Here is a 27,386-nt window from a genome sequence, read left to right as displayed (position 1 = left end):
ATAGAAAAAAGCCGGAAGTGGTGCTGAGGCTCAAGTGGTAGAGCGCTAGCCTTGAGAAAGTCCAAGGACAGTGCTCAGGCCCTGAGCTCAAGCCCAGGACTGGCAAAAAAAAAAAAAATAAATAAATAAAAAATAAAAACTTGAGTTTCTGAAGGAACTAGAACTCTGAGCCTCTTTGTGCTCAAGGTTATTAGTGCTCTACCACTTGAGCCACAGAGCTACTTCTGGCATTTTCTGAGTAGTTTATTGGAGATGAAAGTCTTATGGACTTTTGTGCTTTTAGGCTGGCTTTAAACTGTGATCTTCAGATCTCAGCCTCCTGAGTAGCTAGAATTATAAGTATGAGCCATTGGCACCTGGATCTCAGCTCCTTTCTTTGCTGCTGCTGCCAGTGGTGGTGGTAGTAGTTGTGGTTTTATGTGTGTGTGCGTGTGTGTGTGTGTGTGTGTGTGTGTGTGTGTTACTAGTGACCAAACCAAAGCCTGTGCCCTACCACGTTCCCACACTAAGGGCTTTTTCTACTGATAATGGTGACCCTATGCTACAATCTAACTCTTCTCCTGATAGAGACCTGGAAGCCTGCCTTTGATTTGGCTTTTAGGAATTTGCCTTAATTTTGTTTGACATACTTGGTCTGGTATTTTACTACCAAATCCCATTGGTAAGATTTGCAACTGGGCTGTTCTGTGTGTGCGGGGAGGGGCGGGGGCCTCATTCATGTAAATGACGGAGTGGTTTGTTTTACTTCTTCTTGGGGAAGGGGGAGGTAAACCCAAATACTTGTTCTCTAAGATGCAGCTGGGCACTTTTTTTTTCTCTGCCAGTTCTGGGCCTTGAACTCAGGGTCTGAGCACTGTCCTTGGACTTTCTCAAGGCTAGAGTTCTAACGCTTGAGCCACTTCCGGCTTTTTTGTATGCATATGGTACCGAGGAATTCACACATGCTAGGCAAGCACTCTACCACTAGGCCAAACTCCTGGCCAAGCTGCACTTTCTTAGTCCTTCCAGCACAAAGCTTTGCTCATAAAAGCATGATAACTTTCATTTTTATCTCTGGGCTGGCATGGGCTGTTATTTTCCTACTTAATCTCTCCCAATAGCTGGGCTAATAGGCGAGTGCCACTGTGCTCTGGGTTGAGATGGAGTCTCTCAGACTTCTTTTTCCTAGAACTTCAGTTCCCTCAATCTTTGCTTCCCAAGTAGCTGAGATTATAGGCCTGAGTCATCATGCCTGGCCCAACCAAATTATTATTACTATTACTAATACTACCATTATTATTATTGACTATTTTGAAGCTTGTACTCAGGGCCTGGGTATTGTCCCTTAGATGCTTTTGCTCTACTACTTGAGCCAAGAATCTATTTTTGGATTTTTGGTGTTTCATTGGAGATTGGAATCTCAAAGCCTTTCTTGCCTGGTTTGAACAGGGATCTTTAGATCTCAGCCTTCTGAATAAGCTAGGATTTTAGGCACGAGCCACTAGTGCTTGAAGCAACCAGATTCCTAAAAGGATGTTTACAACTTCCACCTCCTCCTCCTCTTCCTCCTCCTCCTCCTCTTCCTCCTCTTCTCTTCTTCCTCCTCCTCCTTCTCCTTTTTTTTTTTCAGTAGTGGAGCTTGAACTCTGGGCCTGGGCGCTATCCCTCAAGGCTAGCACTCTACCACTTGAGCCATAATGCCACTTCCAGTTTTCTGGTAGTCAACTGGAGATAAGAATCTCATAGACTTTCATGCTGTGGTTGGCTTTGAATCGCAATCCTCAGATCCCAGCTTCCTGACTAGATAGGATTACAGGTGTGTGCCATCGCATCAACATGGATGCTTACATCCTAACACCATATAAATATAAAAGTTACATCCAATGAGTGAGGCCTCATAAAGGGGCAGTTTTCTGGAAATTCAGACCAACAGCAGAGTTCTCTTGTCTTTCTGGCTAGGCTGAGAAAACATCCCTGATGCCAGATTTCCTGACCTCATTTGTTAGACTCTCACCAAGGGTCACTTTAGCCAGGGATTTATCTTCTCTCCACGTGAGAGGGGGAAGAGACATCCAGACCCTAGGAAATTGGAATCCATCACAGCACAGCCACACTCCTCTCAGAAAGAAACAGATGGGCCCAGGAGAGGAGGGAGGAAAATGACACCAACACAACAACAAATTGAACTTAACCGCGTACCCTGGCATGAGGCAGCTGTGTAGCATCTGGTTATCTGGCACCACTGAAAAATCTTCCATGCCCCCCAAATATGTTTAATTTGACAGAGCCAAGTGGTTTGGGAGAGGCACTTTGGAGCTGAAGAGTAGAGCTCAGGATGGCAATATCTATTTGTTTGGTCTCTCTGTTCTCTTTCTGGGGACTGCTGAGTATAGCAAGCAGTACTTCATCTGTCACGTGGAACAGTGATGGGGAAAGTTAGTGGATCTCTTTGCTTTGTTCTCTGGGTGTTCAGAGAGAATTCAACGGATATTTAGACTGGTGTGACCAAGGAGCTAGCTGTAGTCCAGGGACCTGGAGCTGAGTTTTAAATAGGGTTATCTCCGTTATCCAAGTCAAAGCAAAGTCATTTAAAAATCTGTCTTGGGTTCCATTGTATCCCTTGTGGGCCCATTCTTCTAGGATAGCCTCAAGTCATTCCTTTTTCTCCATTATCCCTCAAGTTCAAAATCTTCTAAATTTCCCCACTTAACATGACTATATTCTTCTGAGCGCTGCCAGCTCATGCTTATATTCTTTTATATTCTTTTTTTTTTTTTTTGCCAGTCCTGGGCTTGAGCTCAGGGCCTGAGCACTGTCCTTGGACTTTCTCAAGGCTAGAGCTCTACCACTTGAGCCTCAGCACCACTTCCGGCTTTTTTCTATGTATGTGGTACCAAGGAATTGAACCCAGGTCTTCATGCATGCTAGGCAAGCACTTTAACCACTAGGCCAAGCTCCCGGCCCTCATGCTTATATTCTTACTTATTCAGGAGGCTGAGATCTGAGGACCGAGGTTCAAAGCAAGCCCACGCAGAAAAGTTGATGAAACTTTTATCTTCAATTAACCAGCAAAAAATCTGGAAGTGGAGGTATGGCTCAAGTGGCAGAGTATCAGGCTTGAGCAAAAGAGCCAGGTGAGAGTGAGAGGTCTTGAGTTCAAGCTCCAGAACTGGCACCAAAAACTGCCCTATGTTCTAGGGGTAGGCATTGTGGCTCAGACCTGAAATCCCAGCAGCTCATGCCTATAACCCCAATGGCTCATACCTTAATCCCAGCTACTTTGGTGGTAGCGACAGGAAGATGGTAGTTCAAGGCCAGCTTGGGCAAAAAGTTAGGGAGATTCCCCCCCCCCGCCCTTTTTTGTCAGTGGTGGGACTTGAACTCAGGGCTTGGGCACTGTCTCTGAGCTCTTTCACTCAAGGCTAGTGTTCTATCATTCTGAGCCACAGCTGCACAACCATGTTGATGGCCATATCCTTCACAATAGCCAAGAGATGGAAACAACCCAGATGCCCCATTACAGATGAATGGATACAAAAAATGTGGTACATATATACAATGGAGTTCTACACAGTCACCAGACAAGACAAAATAATGGCATTCTCTGGGAAGCGGATGGACTTAGAGCAAATCCTATTGAGTGAGATAAGCCATGACCAAAGGAACAAAAGGAGCATGGTCTTTGTCTTGGGTATGGTTCATCTGGTATGCTTCATCTCCAGTCACTTGATGCCAAACAGAGCTGTGACAATGAAAAATGTCATAGATATCCAGATATCTCCAGGGGTGAAGCTGTCCCTTCTGGAGAATCATTGGTCTACAGACATCTGCTGTGTATTTGCATTAATCAATCAAGCTATCATACCCACACGGCTAGCAACACAACCCAGTGGTTAGTGGCAGAGCACTCACATAGCATGTATAATGACATGCTATAATTTGAGCAGTTGGGAGGTAGAGTCAAGAAGATTTTGAGTTCAAAGGTAGCCTGGAGTTATAAATCACTGCCCTATTTGAAAGAAAGAAGGAATAGGAAGAAAGAAAAAAGAACAAAGGAAGAGAGAGAAGGAGGGAGGGAGGAAGGGAAGGAGGGAGGGAAAAAGGGAGAAAGCGAGGGAGGGAAGGAAGGAGGGAGGGAGGAAGGAAAGAAGGAAGGAAGGAAGGAAGGAAGGAAGGAAGGAAGGAAGGAAGGGAGAAAATAGAGAAGGAAATATGAAAGAGAAAAAGAGGGAAGAAAGAGAAAGAGAATATGAGGAGAGAAAGAGAAAAGAAAAAGAAAGGAATGAAGGAAGGAAAAAGAAGAGATGGAGGGAAGAGAGAAAGAAATAAAGAAAGGAGAGAGGGAGGGCTGGGCATGGCAGTAGACAGTAATTCCAGTGATTTGGAGGGCTGAGGCAGGAGGATGAGGAGTTTGAGGCCAACACAATGAGATACTGTGTCCAAAAACCCCAAAGCAACCAACAACCAAACCCAACCCAGAGTGTAGTGCACACAAACCTGCTACTTATACACCTTCTGCATGAGAGAACTGCGTATCTTTTTTTTTTTTTCTCTCTTCCCCTTTGCACTGGAGGAATATCTGAAAATGGAGAAGCCACACATTCCTTCACATACTCTGCTTGTCCCTCCAGGACAGAGCTGCAGGGGGCCAGACTGTGAAGCCATTAAAGATGCCACCGTCTCCATTTAATCATGGAAGCCACTGTTCATGAATGCCAAGGAACAAAACAAGCCAATTTGACCATCAGACAGCACTCCTGGCCTGTAAATGGGAGCCCTCTGAGCCAGACTAGTCTTCAGGCTGGGTGTTGACATTTGGTTTTGCACCACCAATGGCCAGCTCCGTTTTGGGGAACAGTCTCTTTGCCTGTGGGGGTGCTTCGATGCATCGACTGAGCGAACAGAGTTCCTTGTTCCTCTGCTGGAATCTTCACCTTGAAAGCTTGGCAGGGCATCAAAGAGTCACGATGGAAATTTGGCAGAAGCGAGAAGCTGCATATCAACCTTCTAACAAGCTTCTCAGAGGTCAGATTCACTCTTTCTGGTGCTTTGTTCTTTCTGTTAGAGAAATCATGCTGAAATTTTTTTTTTCACATGATCTTGCCTTGCAAGATCTTCTACTCAATAGAGGAATAAAAGTGGAGGCTCAGAGATTCTCAGGAGCTGAAACTCAAAGTCCTTGGCTTGGATGGAAACAGTAGTACTGCAAAAGTGAGAATAAGGTGCTTGCTAGGCGGATCTGGATTCCCCAATGAGTCCTTCTGAACCCCTGGGGAATGATGGCACAATCACTGTCAGGCAGACGGCAGCCCATGGAAAATTCCAGTTCTGGTCACTTAACTGAGAATGGCATTCTGGGGTGCGTGGCTCAGAGGGTTCCAGGGAAAAACAGGCAAAAGACAAGCGAGAGCTTCTATCTTCTCTGCTGGCCTGGGCAGCAGGTATGCTGTGGAAGTGGGGTGAGAGGGGATGCCCCCATATAACCCTGGACTGGATCCATTCACATCAAACATCTCAAAACAGAGTCTGCCCACCCGCACAGGAAGTGTGCTCCAGTTTACGATGCTGACACAGGCAATTTAGAAGGACGGATGGGAAGAAAAAGCCCATAAGGCAGTAAGCCTCAGATGAAAAAGAAACAAAAAACAAAACCCTGATTCACAACTGCTAGCTTAATGGTGACAGATTCATCTTCTTTCATAGAACTCGCTCTGAAATTGTCACTGCTGGGAGAAAAGCACAAAGCCGTGGCCTTCACTCATTCATGCCATGACTGCAAGGAAGCAGCTGCTCCGTCCTCACGCTCCACTACGGCAGATGGAGGAGAATAAAGACGATGGCGTGGAGCTGGGCTTGGGGAGGCTACAATCACAGTGATCTAACATGAGCTGAATCAGCATAACCAGTGTGACCTAATGGGTTCTAGTGTGATCTAACATGAGCTAGCCTGAGCCAATGTGAGCTAATGTGATCCAACACAAGATGGCATAATCTAGCATGAGGCTGCATGATCTAACATGATCAAGTGTAATCTAATGTGACCGAGAGTAGTCTAACATGAGCTATCATAATCTAACATGAATTAGATCATGAATTTGCACGACCTAATGTCAGCCAGTATGATCGAACATGATTTACCATAAGCTAGTATGATCGCATGCTAGCATGATCTAACATGATCTAACATGGGCTAGCATGGGCCTACATGACCAAGTATAATTTAATATGATCTAGTGTAGCCTAACAAGAGCTATTATAATCTAACATGATCAAATGTTAGATCATGAGCTAGCAGGATCTAAGGTGAACCAGCATGATTGAACATGATTCACCATAAGCTAGTATAATCATATGTTAGCTTGATCTAACACGAGCTAGCATGATTTACATCAGCTAGCATAATCTAACATGCACCAGCATAAGTTAACATGATCTAGAAGCCATAGACCACAGACTGGTTAGGGAGCACGGGCTTAGGAAGGTTCACTAGCAGGAAGTGGTGTTGGAGCTGATCTCTAAGGCAGACCCAGTCTGGGTTTTTAAGCAGTGAATGACAAGGTCAGAGCTCATGGCAGAAGGAAAGCTGTGGAGGGGAGCTGTGTGTTAATTATTCACAAGGGTGCTGAGTAGCCATCGACTTGGAAATGGTCTGATGAGTTGGGATTCTATTCTTAGTCCTGGCACATTCACAGTAGTCACACAACCAAAACAGCCTAGAAAACTCACCCCTCTCACTGCTAGGGAGTTTCAACTCCAGTCTCAGATTGTGTGTGTGTGTGTGTATGTAATGATGGTGAGTTGGGGTCTAAAAGGAGCCCCAGGAGTATTCTTGGCACTGCAGATGGAGTATGTATGTAGCCCTTTGTGGTAGAATTGCCCAAGCTGTGAAGGGGGATTTTTTTCTGGCCCTACAGATCTTGAGGAGAAAAGATCCTATATCCATGAAGTTACACTCAGACTCCAGAACAGGCAGAGCAGGCTCGGAGTGTAAGGCTGGACCCAGAGGTCCATCCAGCTCCAGTATCCTCGGTCTCTAGGATAAGTCTTCCCAGACTTGACTGTATTGGATGACGATTTTTGCAAAGGGGTACTCTGTACTGGAAGGATGTTTAGCAGTATCTCCAGACTGTACCAACTAAATGCAGTGGCAGCTAGTGAGAGGCAAAGCTGGCACGAGACAAGCATCTTGTGGGACAGTTACTACTGTGGGAACTTATTTCCATAAAAGACTCTTTTCAGTTGCTCACTCATCTTACTGGACTCCCTTGCAACATTCAACACAACTGATTGCCGCCTTCTTTTTTTGTGGGTCATGGGGCTTGAACTCAGCCTGGGTTCTGTTCCTGAGCTCTTCAGCTCAAGGCTACCACCGTACCCCTGGGCCTGGGCATTGTCCCTGTGCTCTTCAGCTCAAGGCTACGGCCCTACCCTTGAGCCCAGCCCCACTTCCCATTTCCTAGGGGTTAACTGGAGATAAGAGTCTCAGGTTCTCTTATGCTTGGGTTGGTTTTGAACCTTGATCCTCAGATCTCAGACTCCTGAGTAGCTAGGATTTAGGCATGAGCTACCATGCCCAGCTTGGGATTCACTTTTAATATAATTTTATTATAATTTTTTTCTTTATGTGGTACTGAGGAATTGAACCCAGGGACTCTGCCACTAAGCCACATTCCCAGCCCATATGATTTACTTTTACTAAGCTCATTTATTTTATCTTTGAACAGCTTGAGTGACTTGGAGAGAAGGGTTTCAAGGTCCATATGCAGGGCTTAAGGACAAGTTTGGGGCCCTCATTCCAAATATACTGGCTACATGTTAAACAACAAAAATAGCCCTACATCTGTTGTCATTACACTAACAAGCAGGTCTCTCAAGTTCCATCAGCAGCCATTAATAAAAGGCTAACAGGATCTGGATGGTGAATTGCAAAAACAGTAAAATAAAAAGGGACTGGAAAGGCAAAGGGTGGATCATGGTTGGATAGAAAGCAGAGAGAATGATGCTCCTTTGAATATTACCTCAACCAAGAACAAAGATGCTCTCATGGACGTACATCCTATTTCAAAAGAATGGTTCTGGGCCAACATGAACTATCAAGGTTTTGAGGATGGAGCTGGGAGGTTGGCCTAGTGGTAGAGTGCTTGCCTAGCTTGCACGAAGACCCAGGTTTGATTCCTCGGTACCACATACTAGAAAAAAAAAAGCCAGAAATAGTTCTCTGGCTCAAGTGGTAGAGCCCTAGCCTTGAGAAAGCCCAAGGACAGTGTCCAGGCCCTGAGTTCAAGGCCCAGGACTAGCAAAAAATAATAAGAAAAAAAATCAAAAACCAAAGCAAACAAAATTTTGAGGATTTTTTTTTTTTTTTGCCAGTCATGGGCTTGAGCTCAGGGCCTGAGCACTGTCCTTGGACTTTCTCAAGGCTAGAGCTCTACCACTTGAGCCTCAGCACCACTTCCGGCTTTTTTTCTATGTATGCGGTACCGAGGAATCGAACCCGGGTCTTCATGAATGCTAGGCAAGCACTCTACCACTAGGCCGAACTCCCGGCCCCAAGTTTTGAGGATTGACTGAGGATTTTCTTTATGTGAAACTCCAGAGAAACAAATCACTTTAGGAGGCCGAGGCAGGAGTTTGAGACTAGCAAGGTGTGACCGCCCAAAGTCAATCAATGCAGAACCAAGTGAAAGGCTCCCAGATTAGGAGGCACTTAGTACATATCTGTTGAGTGAGTGAATGACCAAACGAATGAACACATGAACACATGAAAGAAAGAAAGAACGAATGAATGAATGAATGAATGAATTTCCTCCACACATCACTTATTTATTCCTTACCTCTGATTCTTTGTAGTAGCGTTCTGGAATTTCATCGCAGGCAATATCAATAAAGCAAACTTCTCTCTCTAGGTCTTTGGCTTCATTGTCAAAAATCTGGAAGGACAGCAACATATTAAAGGTTAGACCACATGTACTAAGGTGCCTGGACATCTGTGTTACCTTGCCCGAGACACAATAACACCTACAGCATGTCTTCACATAGTGCCCTTGCCTAACGCTTTTGCCTGCCACAGAAATGTGCAAGAATCATAGAAGAGGTTTTTACCCCTGCCTGGATTTCTGTCACTTCTGAGGCAGGTGTGCCAGCCAGCACGGCTTGGTGAGGGGGAGAAGACAAAGCAGGATGTTTTTAGACCCTTGAGAGTGAGGAAACAAATCTCTTTCAAAAAATCTCTCCCCAGGGGCTGGGATTTTGGCCTAGTGGTAGAGTGCTTGCCTAGCATGCACAAAGACCCAGGTTCGATTCCTCGGCACCACATACACGGAAAAAAGCCGGAAGTGATGCTGAGGCTCAAGTGGTAGAGCTCTAGCCTTGAGAAAGTCCAAGGACAGTGCTCAGGCCCTGAGCCCAAGCCCACGACTGGCAAAAAAAAAAAAAAAAAAAAAAAAATCTCTCCCCAAACTGAAGTCTGCTATTTGTTTTTTCTTGGCCAGTTAATCTGAATAGTGAAAGTGTAGAGTCTACCAAGGGTCTGGTTAGATTTGAGACTAGACAATCCCGTGTGTGTGTTACAGAAGAATGAGTGTGCATACCCCTCCCCCCCACATATGTATGGGGCTTGAATTAAGGACCTGGCCACTGTCCCTGAGCTTCTTTTGCTTAAGGCTAACACTCTACCACTTGAGCCACAGTGCCACCTCCGACTTTTTCTGTTTATGTGGTATTGAGGAATTGAAGCCAGGGCTTCATACATGCTAGGCAAGCACTCTACCACTAGGCCACATTCCCAACTGAACATATATTCTTGTTTATATGTACCTGATCTCACAAAGAATGCACACTTGACGCAGAAAAACATACAGATGAAGCTGGCTGCCGTGCCTCACACCTGTAATCCTAGCTACTCAGGAGGCTGAGATCTGAGAATCAAGGTTCAAAGCCAGCCTGGCTTATCTCCCATTAACCACTAGAAAATGGGAAGTGGGACTTGGCTCAAGTAGGGTGTAGGCTTGAGCTGAAGAGCTCAGGGACAGCACTCAGGCCGAGCGCGAGCTCCATGACCCACAAAAAGAAAAAAAAATACAGATGAGTAAAAGTGAAGGAAAAAGCCACAAATTCCATTACCCCTGGAGGAACAGGTCCATTTTCTTGACTATTTTATACTGTGATTTCCTTGGTATACATAAGGGCTGACGAAGGTAGAGCTCAGTAAGATGCTGAGATGGCTGTCTGCCAATTTCTCTCCACTGGTCTGAAATGTTTATTAATTGAAAAAACAAAAGCAATACAGCCACAATATATAATCATTTATATCTATCCAGATAGATATAACTGATTCTGGCAGAATAACTAGGTTCCTCTAGTTTTCCTCTTTGTCTTTTTTTTTTTTCTGGTCTAAAGGGAAGAGGATAGTTTGAAAGCACTGCGGAAGTACTGTAAGTAGACTAAGTTTAGAGAAGACACCATTTCTGGAGGAAGTCTTAGCTTTGCCCCATCTTTTTGCTGAGCTAGTTCCTATGGGGCATCATTAGATAACACCAATAATTACATCTAACTCTTCAGGAGATAATAGAATTATTTGGAACAAGTTGTCTGACACCTAAGAACATTGTCTTGACTCAAATTTGGTGCCTATTATTAACATCCACTTCCCCAAGACAGCACCTGGAGGCTTCAGTGCTTGCTACCCGCTTTGCCACTTACATGGCAAAGTAAGATTTCCAATTGTTTTCTGAGAAAAAGAAGACATATTTGTGCAGATACATCTCCATGTCTGCTGTTGGTTCTTCTGCCAGTTTTCTCCTAAAATGTTTGGAGGCTCAATTTACAACCCAGTCTGACCTGAGATGGCCTCCACAATTCCTTCAAGGCAGAGAAAGACCAGTTCTTAGCTCAGCCCTCATTCTTTCCAACTGCCACTGAATTCAGTGCTTTAGGACACCACTTAAATGTTTGGAAGGGACAGGCGGACTGCCTTTGAAACAGACAGTGGCAGACAAGCTCAAGTTGAATAGAGAAATCAGTTGTGGAGGTTGGGAGTGTGGCTTAGTGGTAGAGTGCTTGCCTAGTATGTATGAAGCTACAGGTTCGATTCCTTGGTGCTGTGGCTCAGGTGATACAGCATTAACCTTGAGCACAGAGAAGCTCAGGGACAGAGCCCAGACCTTGAGCTCAAGTGCAGGACTGGAAAAAAAAATCAGCTGTGAAATGAAATACTGGGTCTCAGATTATATAAATCAAAATCAATCTCTGTCTCTGTCTCTGTCTCTCTCTCCCCCCCCCGCCCTCCATCTCTCACAAGGGTAGGCCAAGAAAAGAAAGGCACATGCCCCACTAAGAAGGGAAAACAGAATACCCAGAGGGGACAAACTTATAGAGAGCAAATTACAAAAGAAGTTCTAAAAAGGATTGGAGCAGGGCACCAGTGGCTCATACCTATAACCCTAGCTACTCAGTAGACTAAGATTTGAGAATCACAACTCAAAACCAACCTGGGCACGAATCTGTGAGACTCTTATCTCCAATTCACCATCAAAAAGCCAGGAGTGGAACTCAAGTGGTAGAGTCCTAGCCTTGAGCAAGAAAGCTTATAGACAGCATCCAGGCCCTGAGTTCAAGTCCTAGTACTAGTACTCTCTCTCTCTCTCTCTCTCTCTCTCTCTCTCTCTCTCTCTCTCTCTCTCTCTCTCTCTCTCTCTCTCACACACACACACACACACACACACACACACACGCACACGACGGGACATTTATTAGTAAAATCTATGAGATTCAAATAAAAGGAAACAAGTCTTTGTTAAATGAGCTTTTGACAGATGATGTGGTTTTGTCTAATGGGACTTAATTTTTGGATCATACCGTGCAGCTGCTTTATCTCTGCTGAGCTTAGGGACTGGATGGTGTGCAGGACCAAAGCCTGGCCAGTAGAGGGCGCCGGAGGGACACTGCAGGAAGCAGGGGAAGTCTCCCAGGTCTGGATCTTGAGGACACTCTGTAGAGCTTTGCTCTGCTGCACGCCTAGAGGACAGGATTGCTGACCATGTAGCAGCCCTGGCCCAGGCCCAGGAACTCCATTGTGGCCTTCTCAAACCAGGCACCATGCCCTCCAGGCCTTGTAATGCACTGGCAGTGTGCCTGTCTGTCTACCATGCTCACCTTGCCTGTGCCCCTGCAGGCTCTCTGCTGCCCAGACAGAGGTGGCTCAGGCCACCTCAAGAACTCCTCTGCTAGTCCTCAGGCTACATGCACACCTTCTCAAAATCTGTCTGTGGGATCAAAATCTGTCCATCCTTGAGGACTCTGTATTAGCCTCATGTCCCTCCTGAGACGGGGGGCAGGGGGAGCACTTGACTGTGAAAGCGGGCTTGGCTACTTTTCTTCCATCACCTGCAGTCCCATTCCCATCTTATCATAGACTCTAGAAGCCTACTTGCATTGCTGTCATGAAACACTCGAGGCAGGCTAACTTCACATAAAGGAGGATTATGGGTTCTGATATGAGTGAGTGAGTGAGAGAGAGAGACAGACAGACAGAGGGACAGAGACACAGAGACAGAGAAAGAGAGGAGAGACTGGGGAAACATAATTCCCTCTTCAACAAGGCCCCATGCATAGACTTAATGTTTATACATCATCTTCTAAAGGTTCCACACAGACACCCAGGAACCAGGCTTCTAAACCAGAATCCTCAAGGGAACCCTATGCTGGCACCCCAGCAGATGCACAGAGTGAATGTGTTTATTCTTGCCCTGCGCCTGTTTTCCCATGGAGGGATCCTCTGTGGTGGATTCCACTGCCCATCTGGCTGACCCCCTGACCTCCACCCCACTCCCACTAGGGAATGAGGGGGGCGTTTTCAATGTTTTCTGTTTTGCGGTACTGGGGTTTACAATCAAGATCGCATGCTTCACGGCTGGGCCATTCCTCCAGCCACCTATGGGGAAGAAAAAAAGGCAAGACTCCTTTCAATTCAGGGAAAATACACAGGTCACTAGTCCCTAGCTATTATTTTTGAAGGGAGAAGGGGCCGAGAACATGGCCTAGTCATAGAGTGCTTGCCTAACATGCACAAAGCCCTGGGTTCGATTTTTTTTTTTGGTACCACATACATATAAAAAAAGCTAGAAGTTGTGCTGTGGCTCAAGTGGTAGAGCACTAGCCTTGAGAAAGCTCAAGGATAGTGCCTAGGACCTGAGTCCAGGCCCCAGGACTAGCAAAAAGAACAGAAAAAGAATTCTTTGTAAAGCACAATGAACAATTAAGTACCAAATGGTTTATACATCTTCATATTTTTTGACCTAGAAAGCATTAGTTTTTTTTCCCCACTTCAGTCATGGAACTCAGGATCGACACACTGTCCCTAGGCTTTCTTCCCCACCCCCCTCAAGGCTAGTAGTGTGATCCACAGCTTTTTTGGTAGTTAATTGGAGGTAAGAGTCTCACAGGCTTTGCTGCCTGAGCTGGCTTTGAACTATGAGCCACAGATCTCTGCCTCCCAAGTAGCTGGGATTACAACTTGGGGAATGTATCTCATGAAAATAACTCTAATAAGAGGAAAAATTTTATGTTCAAAGATTGTCATTGCATTGTTATTGGAATGGCCAAGGAAGCAAAGATACTAAGGAGTTAAAGGGAAAAAGATGAAAATATACCACCGTGAGGAAGGAATAGCTGAGGAAACCAGGATACATTCATTGGATGAACTGGGAGTATCGGGATTACTGGAGTGTGTTGCCATGCCTGGCTTATTCTCAGTCTGAGCACTCAGAAATAAGCAGTAGAACTGTTTAGTCTGGCCCCTTCCTGGGTTGCAACCACACGGAAGTCACACCCTCTCAAGTTGTTTTCATTTTTCTCTTTTGCCCCGTTCTTTTAAAAAAAAAGTTTCTCAGGAACTAGATGTTTTTTAACTTGAGAAATACAGTCAAGTACAAAAATTAGAAACCACCCTAAAGATTTGACATACCTTCACTTTGGGCAGGATCAAATATTAAAACTCAAATTTGTACTAAATCTAGTTCCATCTTGTTATTCACAAATATAAATGACAATTCCTTGTCCTTTGAGACTCCTTATCCCTATCTTATTTTTTTTTTTTTGCTTTTGTTGATTTTGTTTTTGGAGAGGGAACATGTACAGATACATTAACACATTAGGGGTTCTGAGAACCATCACCCCAAGAAAGATTTATAGTACCCTCTTTCCTCCCAGCCTTGGCTACCACAGGTCTGTTCTCCATTCCCATGTTGTCTCAGATAGGCCCCAAGGAGGTAGCTCAAGTGGTAGAACATTTGCCTAGCAGGTGTAAGATCGTAGGTTCAATTCCCAGCTCCACAAAAGAGAAAGAAACCTGGGACAAACGCAATCCTAGAGAACGTAATCTTTGAAGACTGGCTCTTCCGGTTCACAAGAATGCTTTTGAAATCCTTTGTCTTGCACATTTTAAAGGTCATTCCTTTTCAGGGCTCAGTGATATTTCATTCTGTGGATGCACAGCTATTTATCCTCACCACTGATCAGAGCTGCTAAAGCACTGATGAACACTAAGTGTTCATTTCTCTAGAGTGAAAACTTAGAAGTGATATCCCTGGGTTGTGATTCGTCCTTAAATGTGAGTCTCTAGACTCCTACAGTAGATTAAATAGTATCTGTCTCCTGACTTATGGCCACCAAGAGCCTTGATTGAGGCTGACTTTATTTGGAGATGGGGTCTTTGCAGATGTCCTTAAGTTAAGGATCCTGGAATGAAATCCTGGATTGAGGGTTGCCCCTAAATACCACGGCTGGTGTCTCGTAGAAAGAAGATACGGTAACTGATGCCATAAAGACACAGGACACATGGGAAGTGGATGTGTGGCTCAAGTGGAAGAACACCAGCCTTGAGCAAAAGAGCTAATAGACAACATGAGGTCCTGAATTCAAGCCCCAGTACTGGCACAAAAAGAGAACAGGAAATCTTAAGATGCAGACTGTTGGCAGGGGAGGGAAAGCCGTGTGAATACAGAGGCAGAGACTGGAATGACTCATCCACAAAGCAAGGAATCCTGGGGCCACGGGAAGCTGGAAGAGACAAGGAAGGACCTCCATGGGGAATTGAGAGGAAGCAAGGCCCTGTGGTCTCCTTAATTCAGCCTCTGGCCTTCAGAGCCTCGAGGGGAGGCCATTCACGAGCGCACCCCTTCTTGCTGCAGGCCAGCATGGCACCCTCCAGGCTCTGGGGCAAGAGACTTGTGTCCTGGACGATTGCCAGTGCAAACGAATAGCCATTTTGTTCTCTGTGCTCAATTAGTTTAGAGTTGGAAAACTCAAGAAACAGGGCTTGGTGGCTCACGCCTGTCATCCTAGCTACTCAGGAGGCTGAGATCAGATGATCAAAGCCAGCCCCGGTAGGAAAAAAATCTGAGACTTATTTCCAATTAACCAGCCAAAAAGCCAGAAGTGCAGCTGTGGCTCAGATGGTAGAATGCCAGACCTGAGTGAAATAGCTAATGGATGAGCACCAGAACCAGCACAAAACAAAACAGAAAAGAACAGTTGAAATGTAGCACCCAATGGGCCAAGTGGTAGATATCAGTTCATTTGCTTTCTGCCCTCCACCCAAAAGTCCCCCAATTTCAACACAATAGGCAGAAAGTCCACAACAACAATGCATTAGGAAGACAGAATAACTAGGGGTGAGATTCAGAATAAAAAAACTGCCATGAAGCCAGGTGCCAGTAGCTCACACAAGCAATCATAACTACTCAGAAAGCTGAGATCTGAGGTAGCAGTTCTGAAGCCAGCCCAGGCAGGAAAAATTGAGACTCATGTTCAATTAACCCCTAGAAAACCTTTAGTGGTGCTGTAGCTCAACATGGTAACCCTGAGGAAAAGAGCTCAGAGACAGTGCTCAGGCCCTGAATTCAAGTCCCAATGAAAGAAAGAAAGAAAGAAAGGAAGAAAGAAAGAAAGGAAGAAAGAAAGAAAGGAAGAAAGAAAGAAAGAAAGAAAGAGAGAGAAAGAGAGAGAAAGAGAGAGAGAAAGAAGCTGCTGTGACATAGCAAGGAGAAGGGACAGGAAGATGCCTGGGACAGTGGAAGGAAGTGGAGTTCTTGAGGTATAAGAGGGTGCAGAGGGAGTAGTGGGGGTGGGGGAGTGAAATCACAGGCAAGGCTCTTTGAGGCAAGGGTTTGTGCCAGGGTTTGAAGCACCAGCAAACTGGGCAGGGGACAGAGAACAATTTCATATGAGGTGTCAAGTTCCAAAGTGCCACACTCAGCATAGAGACTCTGGATTCATTTGGGAAACATTAAAGGTGAGCAAGAAGGCCCAAGAGATTGTCACCAAAGTGACATTAAGGCAGATGACACAAAGGTTCAAACAGGGTTCTAATCAGGCACTCCCGGTCACAGCAGCTAATTACAGGGACAGAGAATTACATTAAAGCCAAACAGCCAGGTCACAAATACTTGATTCATTGACTAAGAAGGCTTTCACAGCGTGCACACACGCATGCGCGCGCACACACAGAACCACTTCTAAGTTTTGGCTCCCAGGACAGCTGTAACAAGGCTCCTTTTAGAAACATGGGCTAATTTTGGTAGAGAGTGTGAATTCTCCCTTTGGGCTGGCGGACTCAGGAGTCAACGTCGGACACCTCCGAGGGACAGTGAGCAGTTTCCCTGCAGCTGGATCAATAATGGATCTCAAAATAATTCTCAGCAGCTATGCTTAAAATAGTCCTGGCTTCTACGTTCGCTCTGATCTCAATTCACACGGTGGGCTCTGAGAACGGGACACGCCTGCTGGTGTTCTCGTAAGGGCGGCAGGTCAATACTGAACATGGAAAGGGTTCCCAGGGCCTGGCTTTCAATATGCGTTGGTGTTTGGTGTCTGTCTACCCCAAGGTGACTTTGAGCCTCTCGTTGCCTAAACTTGTTTGGGAGCCTAAACAAGGAAGCCTTTGCAAAGATTCTGGGTGCATGCCTTCCCCCGCCACACAGGTATACAGACGGGTGGCTTTCAGAGGCCACACTTGGAGTTTCTTGCCTGGGTTGGCTGTGAAGCACAATCGACAGCTTTCAGTCTCCTGAGTAGGCTGGATTATAGGTATAAACCATTGGCACCCAGCTTCTTCTTCTTCTTTTTTCCCCCTTTGCTACTTGTAGGGCTTGAATTCTGTCTGGGTCTAGGTACTGTCCCTGAGCTTCTTTTACCAAGGCTAGGGTGCTACCACTTGAGCCACAGCACCACCTCTGGCTTTTTTCCTGAGACAAAGAGTCTCAAGGACTGCCCTGCCCAGTCTTGCCTTGAACCTCGATCCTTGAATTTTAGCCTCCAGAGTAGCTAGGATTTACAGGCATGAACCACTGAAACCTAACTTCTTTCTTAAAAGTTTATATTTTTATTGTCCTCAAGTAGTTGGGCAAAGGAATTATCACTTGACAAATCGGTTTATAAGTGCAATGCATCTTGACTGTTGTCACTCCATCATTTCCATCCCTTTCAACCCATTCCATCTCCTCAATTTTCTGAGTTTCATAGGATATATATTGACTATTATGACTCTACTCTCCCCACTTATTTTTGGTGGCACTGGAATTTGAACTCAGGACTTCTTGCTTGCTAGGTGAGAACTTGCCCCATGTCCTCGGACTACTATTTTTTTTTTGCCAGTCCTGGAGCTTGAACTCAGGACCTGAGCACTGTCCTTGAGCTTTCTCAAGGCTAGAGCTCTACCATTTGATCACAGCACCACTTATGCTTTTCCTGTGTATGTGGTACTGAGGAATCAAACCTAGGGATTTGTGCATGCTAGACAAGCACTCTACGCTCCCAGTCCTCACTCTACTTTTTTTTGAAGGTCTGAATTGCTTTTACTATATGGCTATAATCTAAATGAATCAATCTTCTTCCTATTGAATATCTTTCCTTTTGTCTCTTCTCCTTCATGTTATTTATACCACTTGGAGAACACCTGTAATAAAATGTCCATCTTTGATTGCTAATGACCTAATAAATCTCTTGGAGAGCTCAGACATTTTTTGCCTGAGTCCAGATTTGTTGATGTCAAAATGACAACCTGAAATGCCAATCTGGGTTTGATCCCCAATTAACATATCAGAGACACATTCATCATCCTCACCTCCTGAGGCCTTTGACTCTAAGATTTATGCCTCTTTCACTTTATGTCCTTCAAGGATCCAAGGTGTGAGCATTCCCTAGTGCTCTGATTGCTTTCTCCATCTCCCATCTGGTCCAGCACTGAATCCTTGCAATGATTCTGCTTCACAGCAGTCCATCTTCCTGACAGATCCTGGACCAAGTTTCTTTCTCTCGACATACATACCTCAACATGCCTTCATCTATCCATTCTCCATCTACACAACCACTTGAAAATTTTCTTCCCGGTCCTGGGAGCTTGAACTCAGGGCCTGGGTGCTATTCTCAAGCTTTTCTTGCTCCAAGCTAGAACTGTACCAATTTAAACCACAGTTCTACTACTGGCTTTTTAGCAGTTTACTGGAGACAAAAAAAAATCTCATGGTCTTTCATGTTTGTGCTGGCTTTGAACCATGATCCTCAGATCTCAGCCTCCTGAGCCATGGACCAGTTTCTTTATTACCTCTAGAAGATGTTGATTGATGGTAGACAGAGAGAAACTTTGTTGCTGGGGGAAACTTCTAGAAACTCCTCCGGGGTTCTGTTTCATCATGTGGAAGTTAGCACTCTGTCTGTCCCTGCCCCTCACTGAGCTATCGGGGTAAGTGGGTGTGAAGGCTCTTTGCAAAGAACTAAATGCTATACACAGATTTGGACTTAATATATTGCCTCTGCCCATCAGCTCACCCATCTAGAACTTTCTCCCTTCTGTGGGCAGGCCTTGCTTTCTTCCTAAGGCCTACCTTCCTCACTACACCCTGCTCACTGTTTCAACCTCTCCTCTCCTCCTTGGCACACATCTACTATTATCTCAGGATCATGGTGACTTTGTGGGTCACCTTTTAGTCAAGCAATAATGAGTAATCACAAATTCATTTTCAGATAACAGTTGGTTAGAATTTAATTCCTGGGTTCTCAGGGGCCCCAAACTCCCTGGCCAGATCAGCACAGGGACATGACTTCTGTAGGTGCTTTGTTCAGCTGTAGGTACTTCCAATAATTAAATAGAACAACTGTCTACCAGTGTATGTACAAGGCTAAAAGTACTAAGTAGCCACAAGTCCACTAGGACTTTTGTTTTAAAAACTTATCTACCTGCTGAGTGCCAGTGACCGACTTACTTCTGTAGTCCTATCTACTCAGGAGGTTGAGATTTGAGAGTCTCAATGAGAAGCCAGCCTGGGCAGAAAAGTGCACGAGATTTTTCTTTTGTCAGCTGTGGGGCTTGACCTTAGGGCCTGAGCACTGTCCTTGAGCTCTTTTTGCTCAAGGGTAGTGCTGTATCACATTGAGCCACAGCTTCACTTCTGGTTTTCTGATGGTTAACTGGAAATAAGAGTCTCATGGACTTTCCTGCCTAGGCTGGCTTTGAACAGAGACCTTCAGATCTCAGCCTCCTGTGTAGCTGGGGATTATAAGTATGAACCATTAGTGCCTGGCTTCCACGAGACTTTTATCTCCATTTAACCAGCAAAAAGCCATAAGTGGAGCAGTGGCTCAAGTGGTAGAGTGCCAGCCTTGAGCAAAAAAGCTAATGAACAGCACCTAGGCCCTGAGTTCAAGCCCCAGGACTAGCATAATAAATGCCACCAAAACCAAAAATCAATAATACAAAAAAGCTATCAACCTTGGGAGTCCATAGTTGATGTCTTGGTTAAATTGGCTTAAACAGCAGTCTAGACACAGAAAAGAAAATCAACTTAACATTACAGTAGAAGTCTTTCATTTTAGGCAGATACAGTGGTGCACACCTGTAATCCTAGCACTCCAGAAAAGTGAGGCAAGGAAATCATGAGTTTGACACAGGCTTGGGCTACAGAGTGAGTTCTAGGCCAGCTGGGATACAGAGTGAGATAGTGTCTCAACTCACCCAGCCTGCCAAGGAAGAGGGGGAAGAAAAAAAAAGAAGCCTTTCATTTTGCTGAACTCTGCAAATCTGAACAACACCCTAAGGATTCTACTAAGAGGCTGGTCATTACTGAAATGCCATTAAATGTTCTAGTAGTAGAAGCCCATGAATCTTTGGGGTTATGGTTAATATGCTTGACAATTCATTTGTGTGTTTCTCAGACTTTCTCCGTATTCATATATGTTGCTTTTGTGGAAATGAGCTGTTAAATTCCTTGAACCTTGAGTTTCAGTCATTTATTGTTTTATGTGTGATAGCACAGGGACATTAAACTCGAGCCCACCTGATCTTGATTTTTTTTTTTTTTGTCAGTCTTGGGCTTTAGCTCAGGGCCTGAGCACTGTCCTTGGATTTTCTCAAGGCTAGAGCTCTACCACTTGAGCCTCAGCACCACTTCCAGCTTTTTTCTATGCATGTGGTACCAAGGAATCGAACCCGGGTCTTTATACATGCTAGGCAAGCACTCTACCACTAGGCCAAACTCCCGGCCTTTTTTTTTTGCCTAGTGCTATCATTCTGCCACTTGAGCCATACCTTCACTTGCCAGCTTTTTGCTGGTTAATTGGAGATAAGTATCTCAAAGGTGCCTCCATCCAAAACAGCTTCCAATTTATGATTTGCTAGCACCCTCCCACTAAGCCACATTCCCAGCCCCCATGAGATTTTCTTTTTTGTCAGTTGTGGGGCTTGAACTCAGGGCCTGGGCACTGTCCTTGGGCTCTTTTCTTGCTCAAGGCTAGTACTGTACCATTTGGAGCTACAGCTCCATTTCTGGTTTCCTAGTTGTTAAATGGAGATAAGTCTCATGGATTTTCTTGAACAGGGTTGGCTTTGAACTGTGATCCTCAGATCTCAGCTGCTGTAGAAGCTAGAATTACAGTCCAGAACCACCAGGGTTTGGCATGAGTTTTAACATTAGCATGTGTTTGATGGTAGTCGACTCACTTTGTTGTCTGCTAGCAGATGACATTTTACAAGCCAAGAAGTAGTAGCAGATGTCAAAGTTTAGAAAAAAAGAATTGTGAGAACATAAAATTCAGATTTCATCCACTAAATCACATTCACGCTTATGCGTCAAAATTATTTCTGAGCATTCGAGGAAAAACAACACCAACAAAAATCTTCAAATTGAATTTTAGGAGTGAACCTCAAATTGCAAAGTAGTTTGAGAATCATCTTCCCACACCTTGGACCACAGAGCCTAAGGGGCAACTTAGCTTTTTATTTTGCCCAGAACGAGCTCTTCTAGCATGTTCTACCAGTTCATGCCATGCTTTGCTAGGGCTCAGAAATCACCTAGGGCAGTTCATTTGCTTTAGTACAAGTTCTGATTCAGTGGGTCTAAAAATCAAGCTCTCAGGAAATTGCAAGGGAAGTTAGTATAAAAAATGGTCAGGGGCTGGAATGTGACTTAGTGGTAGAGTGCTTGCCTAGAATGTACAAAGCCTTGGGTTCCATTCAGTACCACATACACAGAAAAAGCTAGAAGCAGTGCTGTGGCTCAAGTAGTAATATGCTAGCCCTGAGCAAAAGAAGCTCAGGGACAATGCCCAGGTCCCGAGTTCAAGCTCTAGGACTGGCAAAATAAAAAAAGGGAAAAAAATCCTCTTTCCCTTTGATGGTTGTGCAAGTGCTGGACTTAATAAGAGATTGTTCTAGAAAAGGGATAAGGGCCTTCACTAAGATCATGGCAGTTAGAGTGGAAAAGTAACACGAATATATTTTTTGCTATACTATTTTTTCTGTGCCAGTCCTGGGGCTTGAACTGAGGGTCTAAGCACTGTCCTTGTTTCTCAAGGCTAGACCTCTACCACTTAAGCCACAGTGACACTTCCAGCTTTTTCTATGTATGTGGTCTTCGTGCATGCTAAGCAAGCACTCTACCACTAGGCCAAACTTCTGGCCCCAACATGGATACACACACACACACACACACACACACACACACAGTCCAGTCCTGGGCTTGTGCTAAGGGCCTGAGCACTGTCCTTGGACTTTCTCAAGGCTAGAGCTCTACCACTTGAGCCTCAGCACCGTTTCCGGCTTTTTTTTTCTATGTATGGGGTACCAAGGAATTGAATCTGGGTCTTCACGCATGCTAGGCAAGCACTCTACCACTAGGCCAAACTCCCGGCCCCTGGATATATTTTTTAAGAGGCCAAATCACCCAAGTGACTTAGCCACAGACTTTGGCTTGCTTTTTCCAATCCAATGAGATCCACATCTTCTGTGTTTTTGTCTTTCGTTTTTGTTACTGCTTTGGATTTAAAGAAAAAATTAATTCTGGTAGTGAACTTAGGACCTACAGGAGTTTGGCTAATCCAATCAGATCCGCATCTGCTATGTTTTTTTGTTTTTTGGTGCTGGCACTAGGACTTGAACTCAAGACCTGGGCACTGTTCCTTGCTTTTTTTTTTTTTTTTTTTTAAGCTGAAGGCTGGTATTCTACCAATTCAGCCATAGCCCAACTACTGACTTTTTGGTGGGTAATTAAAGGCAAGAATCTCACAGGTTTTCCTACCTGGGCTTTGAATCTCAATCCTCTAATCACAGCCTCCTGAATTGCTATGATTACAGACGTGAGCCACAGGTGCCTGGCTTTGTTTCGAGGTTGCTCAGGCTGGTCTGTAACTTACAGGCTCAGTGATCTTTCTGAGTGGCCCTACTCCTAAGCGCCACAACACCCATCTCTGGATGGCATTTTTCAGACTAGGAGTCCACAGCTGCTTTGGTCTTGGGGTGGCTTTGCAGGCTGGTTAGCCATCATTCTTTCTCTGGGGGCTTAGAACATGGCTGTGTAAGCTCCCACCAACACTGGTCTCGAACACCAGCAAATAGCATGAAAAATTGCGTAAGGACAAAGTGTCCTCAAAGCCATTTAGATAACACTCACGGGCCATGCTGTCTCCAATCTAATCACAGACAAGGAAAACTGGAGGAGGGAAAGCCGCCAAGTGCCTGTGTTCCTAACAGCATCAAGAAAAAAACCCAGAAAAACCTAAGGAACAGCCCTGGATGAAAGACTCAACAAGGTGACAACAGAGCTCCATGTTGAGAGTGTGTTACTGGGACTGAAGGAATCATGAAGATTGTTGTTGTTGTTGTTGGCTATAAAAAGACATGATTAAGATAATTATTGAAAAGTAAATAGCTGCTCTATCAGATAGCATACAACTATGGCAACGTTAAACTAGCAGCATGGAATCATGGCCCTGTGGTTACGTAAGGGAAAACTCATGTTCTCAGGACAACCACAATGACGTCTCCAGGGGTGAAGGGTCAAGGTGCCTGGAACTTATTCTCCAAGGACACCGTGTAAACATTTACAGAGGGAAATATCAAATGGGGAAAAATGTGAACCATCGGTGAATCTGCTATCCCGGTTCTACTCTTGAAAACTTCCTGCCAGGTTTGAATTTTGTTTTTTCCTCTTTGAAGGAAAAGTTTTAAAAGTTTCCCTATAAGACATCTTGCACTGGTTTGGCAAGAGCAGGTATTCTGGATACATCACCCAGAATTGTGTTTTAACAGAGAACCCTGCCCAGTTGCAATGCTCAGGCTACAAAGCATAAATGGGAAGAAGAGCTAATCACTGTGGAGCATATAATTCTAGCAACTCAGGAGGCTGAGATCTAAAGATCATGGTTCAAAGCCATCTTGGGCAGAAAAATCCATGAAACTTTTTGTTTTTGTTGTTTGTCATGGGGCTTGAACTCAGGGCACGGGCACTGTCTCTGAGTTCTTTTGCTCAAGGGTAGTCCTCTACCACTTTGAGTAACTACTGGTTTTCTGGTAGTTAAGTGGAGATAAGGGTCTCATAGACTTTTCTGCCAGGGCTGGCTTTGAACTGTGATCCTCAGATCTCAGCCTCCTGAGTAACTAGGATCACAGGTGTGAAGCACCAGTGCCTGGCTTCAGCCACAGGGAGCAACCCCTGGGAACCAATCACTGTGTGTCCTTCCTTGGATCAGCATGGTATGAGGTAAGCAATGTGAGGTTTTGCTCAAATAATGATTCCTCCAAGTCCAAGCAGAAAACAGGCCTCAGTGATCATTATTTCCCTTGTGCTACAGATAACAACCCCTCCCCCGCTTAAACTGGGGCCAGTCCAGGACAGGAAGGGTCATGGTGGAGGTCATTTCAAGGTCAAGTCACTGCCAAGATTTCTGACAGCCAATGATCCATTTCTCTATTTATCTGACTAACCCAGGAGAACAGAGTTGTTCAAAGGAATTCTTGAATATCTTCCCCCCTATTTCTTTCCCCATGGGGAAATATTACTCTTACTTATTATTACTTTTTAATGGAAAGTGGGGGAGGAAAGCACCTCTATGGCCCTGAGCCTAAAATCTTCCATGTGATGCTAATGTCTTCTCCCCACTGCTCCCACATGTTGTCCTTGGCTCTGGCCAGTTTAATATCTTGGTGGAAGATAGCAGGTTGTGGCAAGGTTTCTATTAGCAAGCTTGGCTTTCAATTGTGTCTGAGATGGAGATAAGTCTTCCAGGCCAAGGCCCCACCCATCCCCAGTCTTGTAGGAGTATCCCAGAGATCTGCAGCCTGCATTTGTGAGTCTTTCTTACCTAATGGAATTTTGTCATCTTTATCATCATCATCATCATCATCATCACCATCACCATCATTATCATCATCACCATCATTTAGTTAGCTGAGATTTTTTTGTGTGTGTTGTGGGTCATGGGGCTTGAACTTGGGGCCTGGGCATTGTCCTTGAGCTCTTCAGCTCAAGGCCTTTGCCCTACCCCTTGAGCCACAGCCCCACTTCTCGTTTTCTAGTGATTAATTGAACTGTAAGAATCTCAAGGTCTTTAGTGCCTGGGCTGGCTCTGAACCTTGATCCTCAGATTTCAGCCTCCTGAGTAGCTAGGATTACAGGCGTGAGCCATCACCTGCCCTGTTAGGTAGCTGAATTTTTAACTGTGTCTTTTTTTTTTTTTTTTTGCCAGTCCTGGGCTTGAGCTCAGGGCCTGAGCACTGTCCTTGGACTTTCTCAAGGCTAGAGCTCTACCACTTGAGCCTCAGCACCACTTACAGCTTTTTTCTATGTATGTGGTACTGAGGAATTGAACCCGGGTCTTTGTGCATGCTAGGCAAGCACTTTAACCACTAGGCCAAACTCCTGGCCCCTTAACTGTGTCTTTATCAATGATATTTCTTTTTCTAAAACTTGATCCATCTCTTGGAAGGTGTTTAAATTTGAATAGGGTTTTAAAAAACATAATCTAAGCCAGTGACCAGTGGCTCACACCTATAATCCTAGCTATTCAGGAGACTGAGGATCTGAAGATCAAGGTTCAAAGCTAGTCAGGGAAGGAAAAGCCATGAGACTCTTATCTCTAATTAACCACCAGAAAACTGGAAGTGGTGTTGTGGCTCAATGTGAAGAAGCTCAAGGATAGCACCCAGCTCCTGAGTTGAAGCCCCTTGATCAACCAAAAACAAAAACCAAAATCCCTTGAGGGTTATGGATGCAGCTCAGTGGTAGAGTGCTTGCCTAGTCTGGTCTAGGCCCTGGGTTGAATTCCCAGCACAACAAAACAGAAATAAAAAGGGTCACTTGTTGGAATGACAAGAAGCAAGATAAAGGGTATTGAGAAGCAAATGTTTTCTCCAATGCTTGACAAAGAAAATGTCTCCGTTTTTACTAGTCTCCTTTCTCTCGATTCCATTTTTCATGATTTACATAAACACTTGTGTATATACTGAAGATGGTTGAACCCCAACTATTGAATAAGTCTCTCAATTATCACCCATGGTCACAGTCAGGCAGCCAGCTAGTTTAGTGAAGAATTCTCGCTTCAACTCTTCCCTCAGGTCTACTATGGCCACGGGCTCTGCTTCTGAGCAGGTGAGGTGGATATAGAAGAATTAGAAGACCACAGCCAGGCTCAAGGATCTTTGAAATTCACAGTGGCACTCTGGCTATGTCATTGGTGCAGTGTCGTCCTTGGGTTCACTTTTCTGGGCCTGTGATCACCTCTCCTCTCCATCCCCCAAGTGCTCCTTCTCATCCTTCTCCAGGATACGCTATTTCCTTCCCTTCCCATTGAATATCCATCTTCTCATGGGTTCTGGCCTTGCCCTTCTTTTCCTGTTACCACTCATCTGTCCTGTGGGAAATAGCTGCACAGCTTTAAAACTACCATTGCTTCATGACTAAATCTCTATCTCTAGGTCTCAGCTCTCAATTTATAACTCCAATTTCCTTCCAGTTTTTTTTTAACTAAATTTTCCGTGAGCACATCAACCTAACTGGATAAGAACACGACCTCAACCTTGCCTGTCTCGGTCTGTCCAAGTGGCTGTATATACCACAGTTCTCTAGACTGTGCAGACTGTATACAATGGACATTGATTTCTCCTACCTGTGGCACATGGCAAGTCCAGTCAAGGCTTACCTCCGGCTATTCCATGGCCCCTTCCTGCTTCATCCTCATATGATGGAAGAGGACAGGGTCTCTCTTCAGATATACCTCTTTTTTTTTTTTTTTGCCAGTCCTGGGCTTGAGCTCAGGGCCTGAGCACTGTCCTTGGACTTTCTCAAGGCTAGAGCTCTACCACATGAGCCTCAGCACCACTTCTGGCTTTTTACTATGGATGTAGTTCCGAGGAATTGAACCTGGGTCTTTGTGCATGCTAGGCAAGCACTCTACCACTAGGCCAAATTACCAGCCCCTAGATATACCTTTTTTGTGCCAGTACTGGGGTTTAAACTCAGGACCTGGGCATTGTCCCTTGACTTTCATGCTCAAAGCTGGGCGCCATTGCTTGAGGCATAACTATACTTCCAGCTTTTTAGTAGTTAATTGCACATAAAATTTGGATGGACTTTTCCACCCAGTCTGGGTTCAGATTAGGATCCTCAGATCTCAGCTTCCTGTGTAAGCTGGGACCACAGGCTTGAATCACTACCACTCCTCTACATTTAATAAATTTATGTACCAAATTACTTCCTTCCCTTCCCTTCTGCTCCCTTCCTTTCTCTTTCCTTCTCACTGATCCTAGAGATGGAACCCAGGACCCTGCATTTGCTCTACCACTGAGCTACACCACCAGCTCTGGCAATATTGTTTTCTAACTGTTACAAAAAGCCCCAACAAAGGCATGCCATGTGTACAATTGGCATCAGCTCTTCCAAGAAACCCAGATGGTTCCAAGCAAATTTAGTTGGGTGCTAAAAACAAGGCTTCCCCCATAGATTAAAATTAAGTTACTAACACACACACACACACACGCACACACACACACACGCACACACACACACACACACACACACACACACACACACACACCCCTTTTCAGTATCCTTTATTCTTCAAGTCTCCTTACTATGTTTCAT

At 44.9% G+C, this 27,386-nt stretch overlaps 1 protein-coding gene across 1 annotated transcript in view; it reads right to left on the bottom strand.

Annotated features, from left to right (window-relative positions):
• Positions 1 to 27,386, bottom strand: part of Pitpnc1 (phosphatidylinositol transfer protein cytoplasmic 1) — a gene marked incomplete at its 5' end in the record, with an annotated part of 105,086 nt that overhangs the window by 34,754 nt on the left and 42,946 nt on the right. Inside the window, one exon of the mRNA XM_090351489.1 lies at positions 8,814 to 8,909. Coding sequence (XP_090207615.1) covers positions 8,814 to 8,909 — 96 coding nt within the window. The remainder of the gene's footprint in view (positions 1 to 8,813; positions 8,910 to 27,386) is intronic.

This window comes from Megascapheus bottae, chromosome 17 (genome assembly GCF_031878675.1).
Source record: "Megascapheus bottae isolate mThoBot1 chromosome 17, mThoBot2.hap1, whole genome shotgun sequence".
NCBI classification, from domain to species: Eukaryota; Metazoa; Chordata; class Mammalia; order Rodentia; family Geomyidae; genus Megascapheus; species Megascapheus bottae.
The sequence above is the reverse complement of the archived record's forward strand: the minus strand, read 5'-3'. Positions and strand labels throughout refer to the sequence as shown.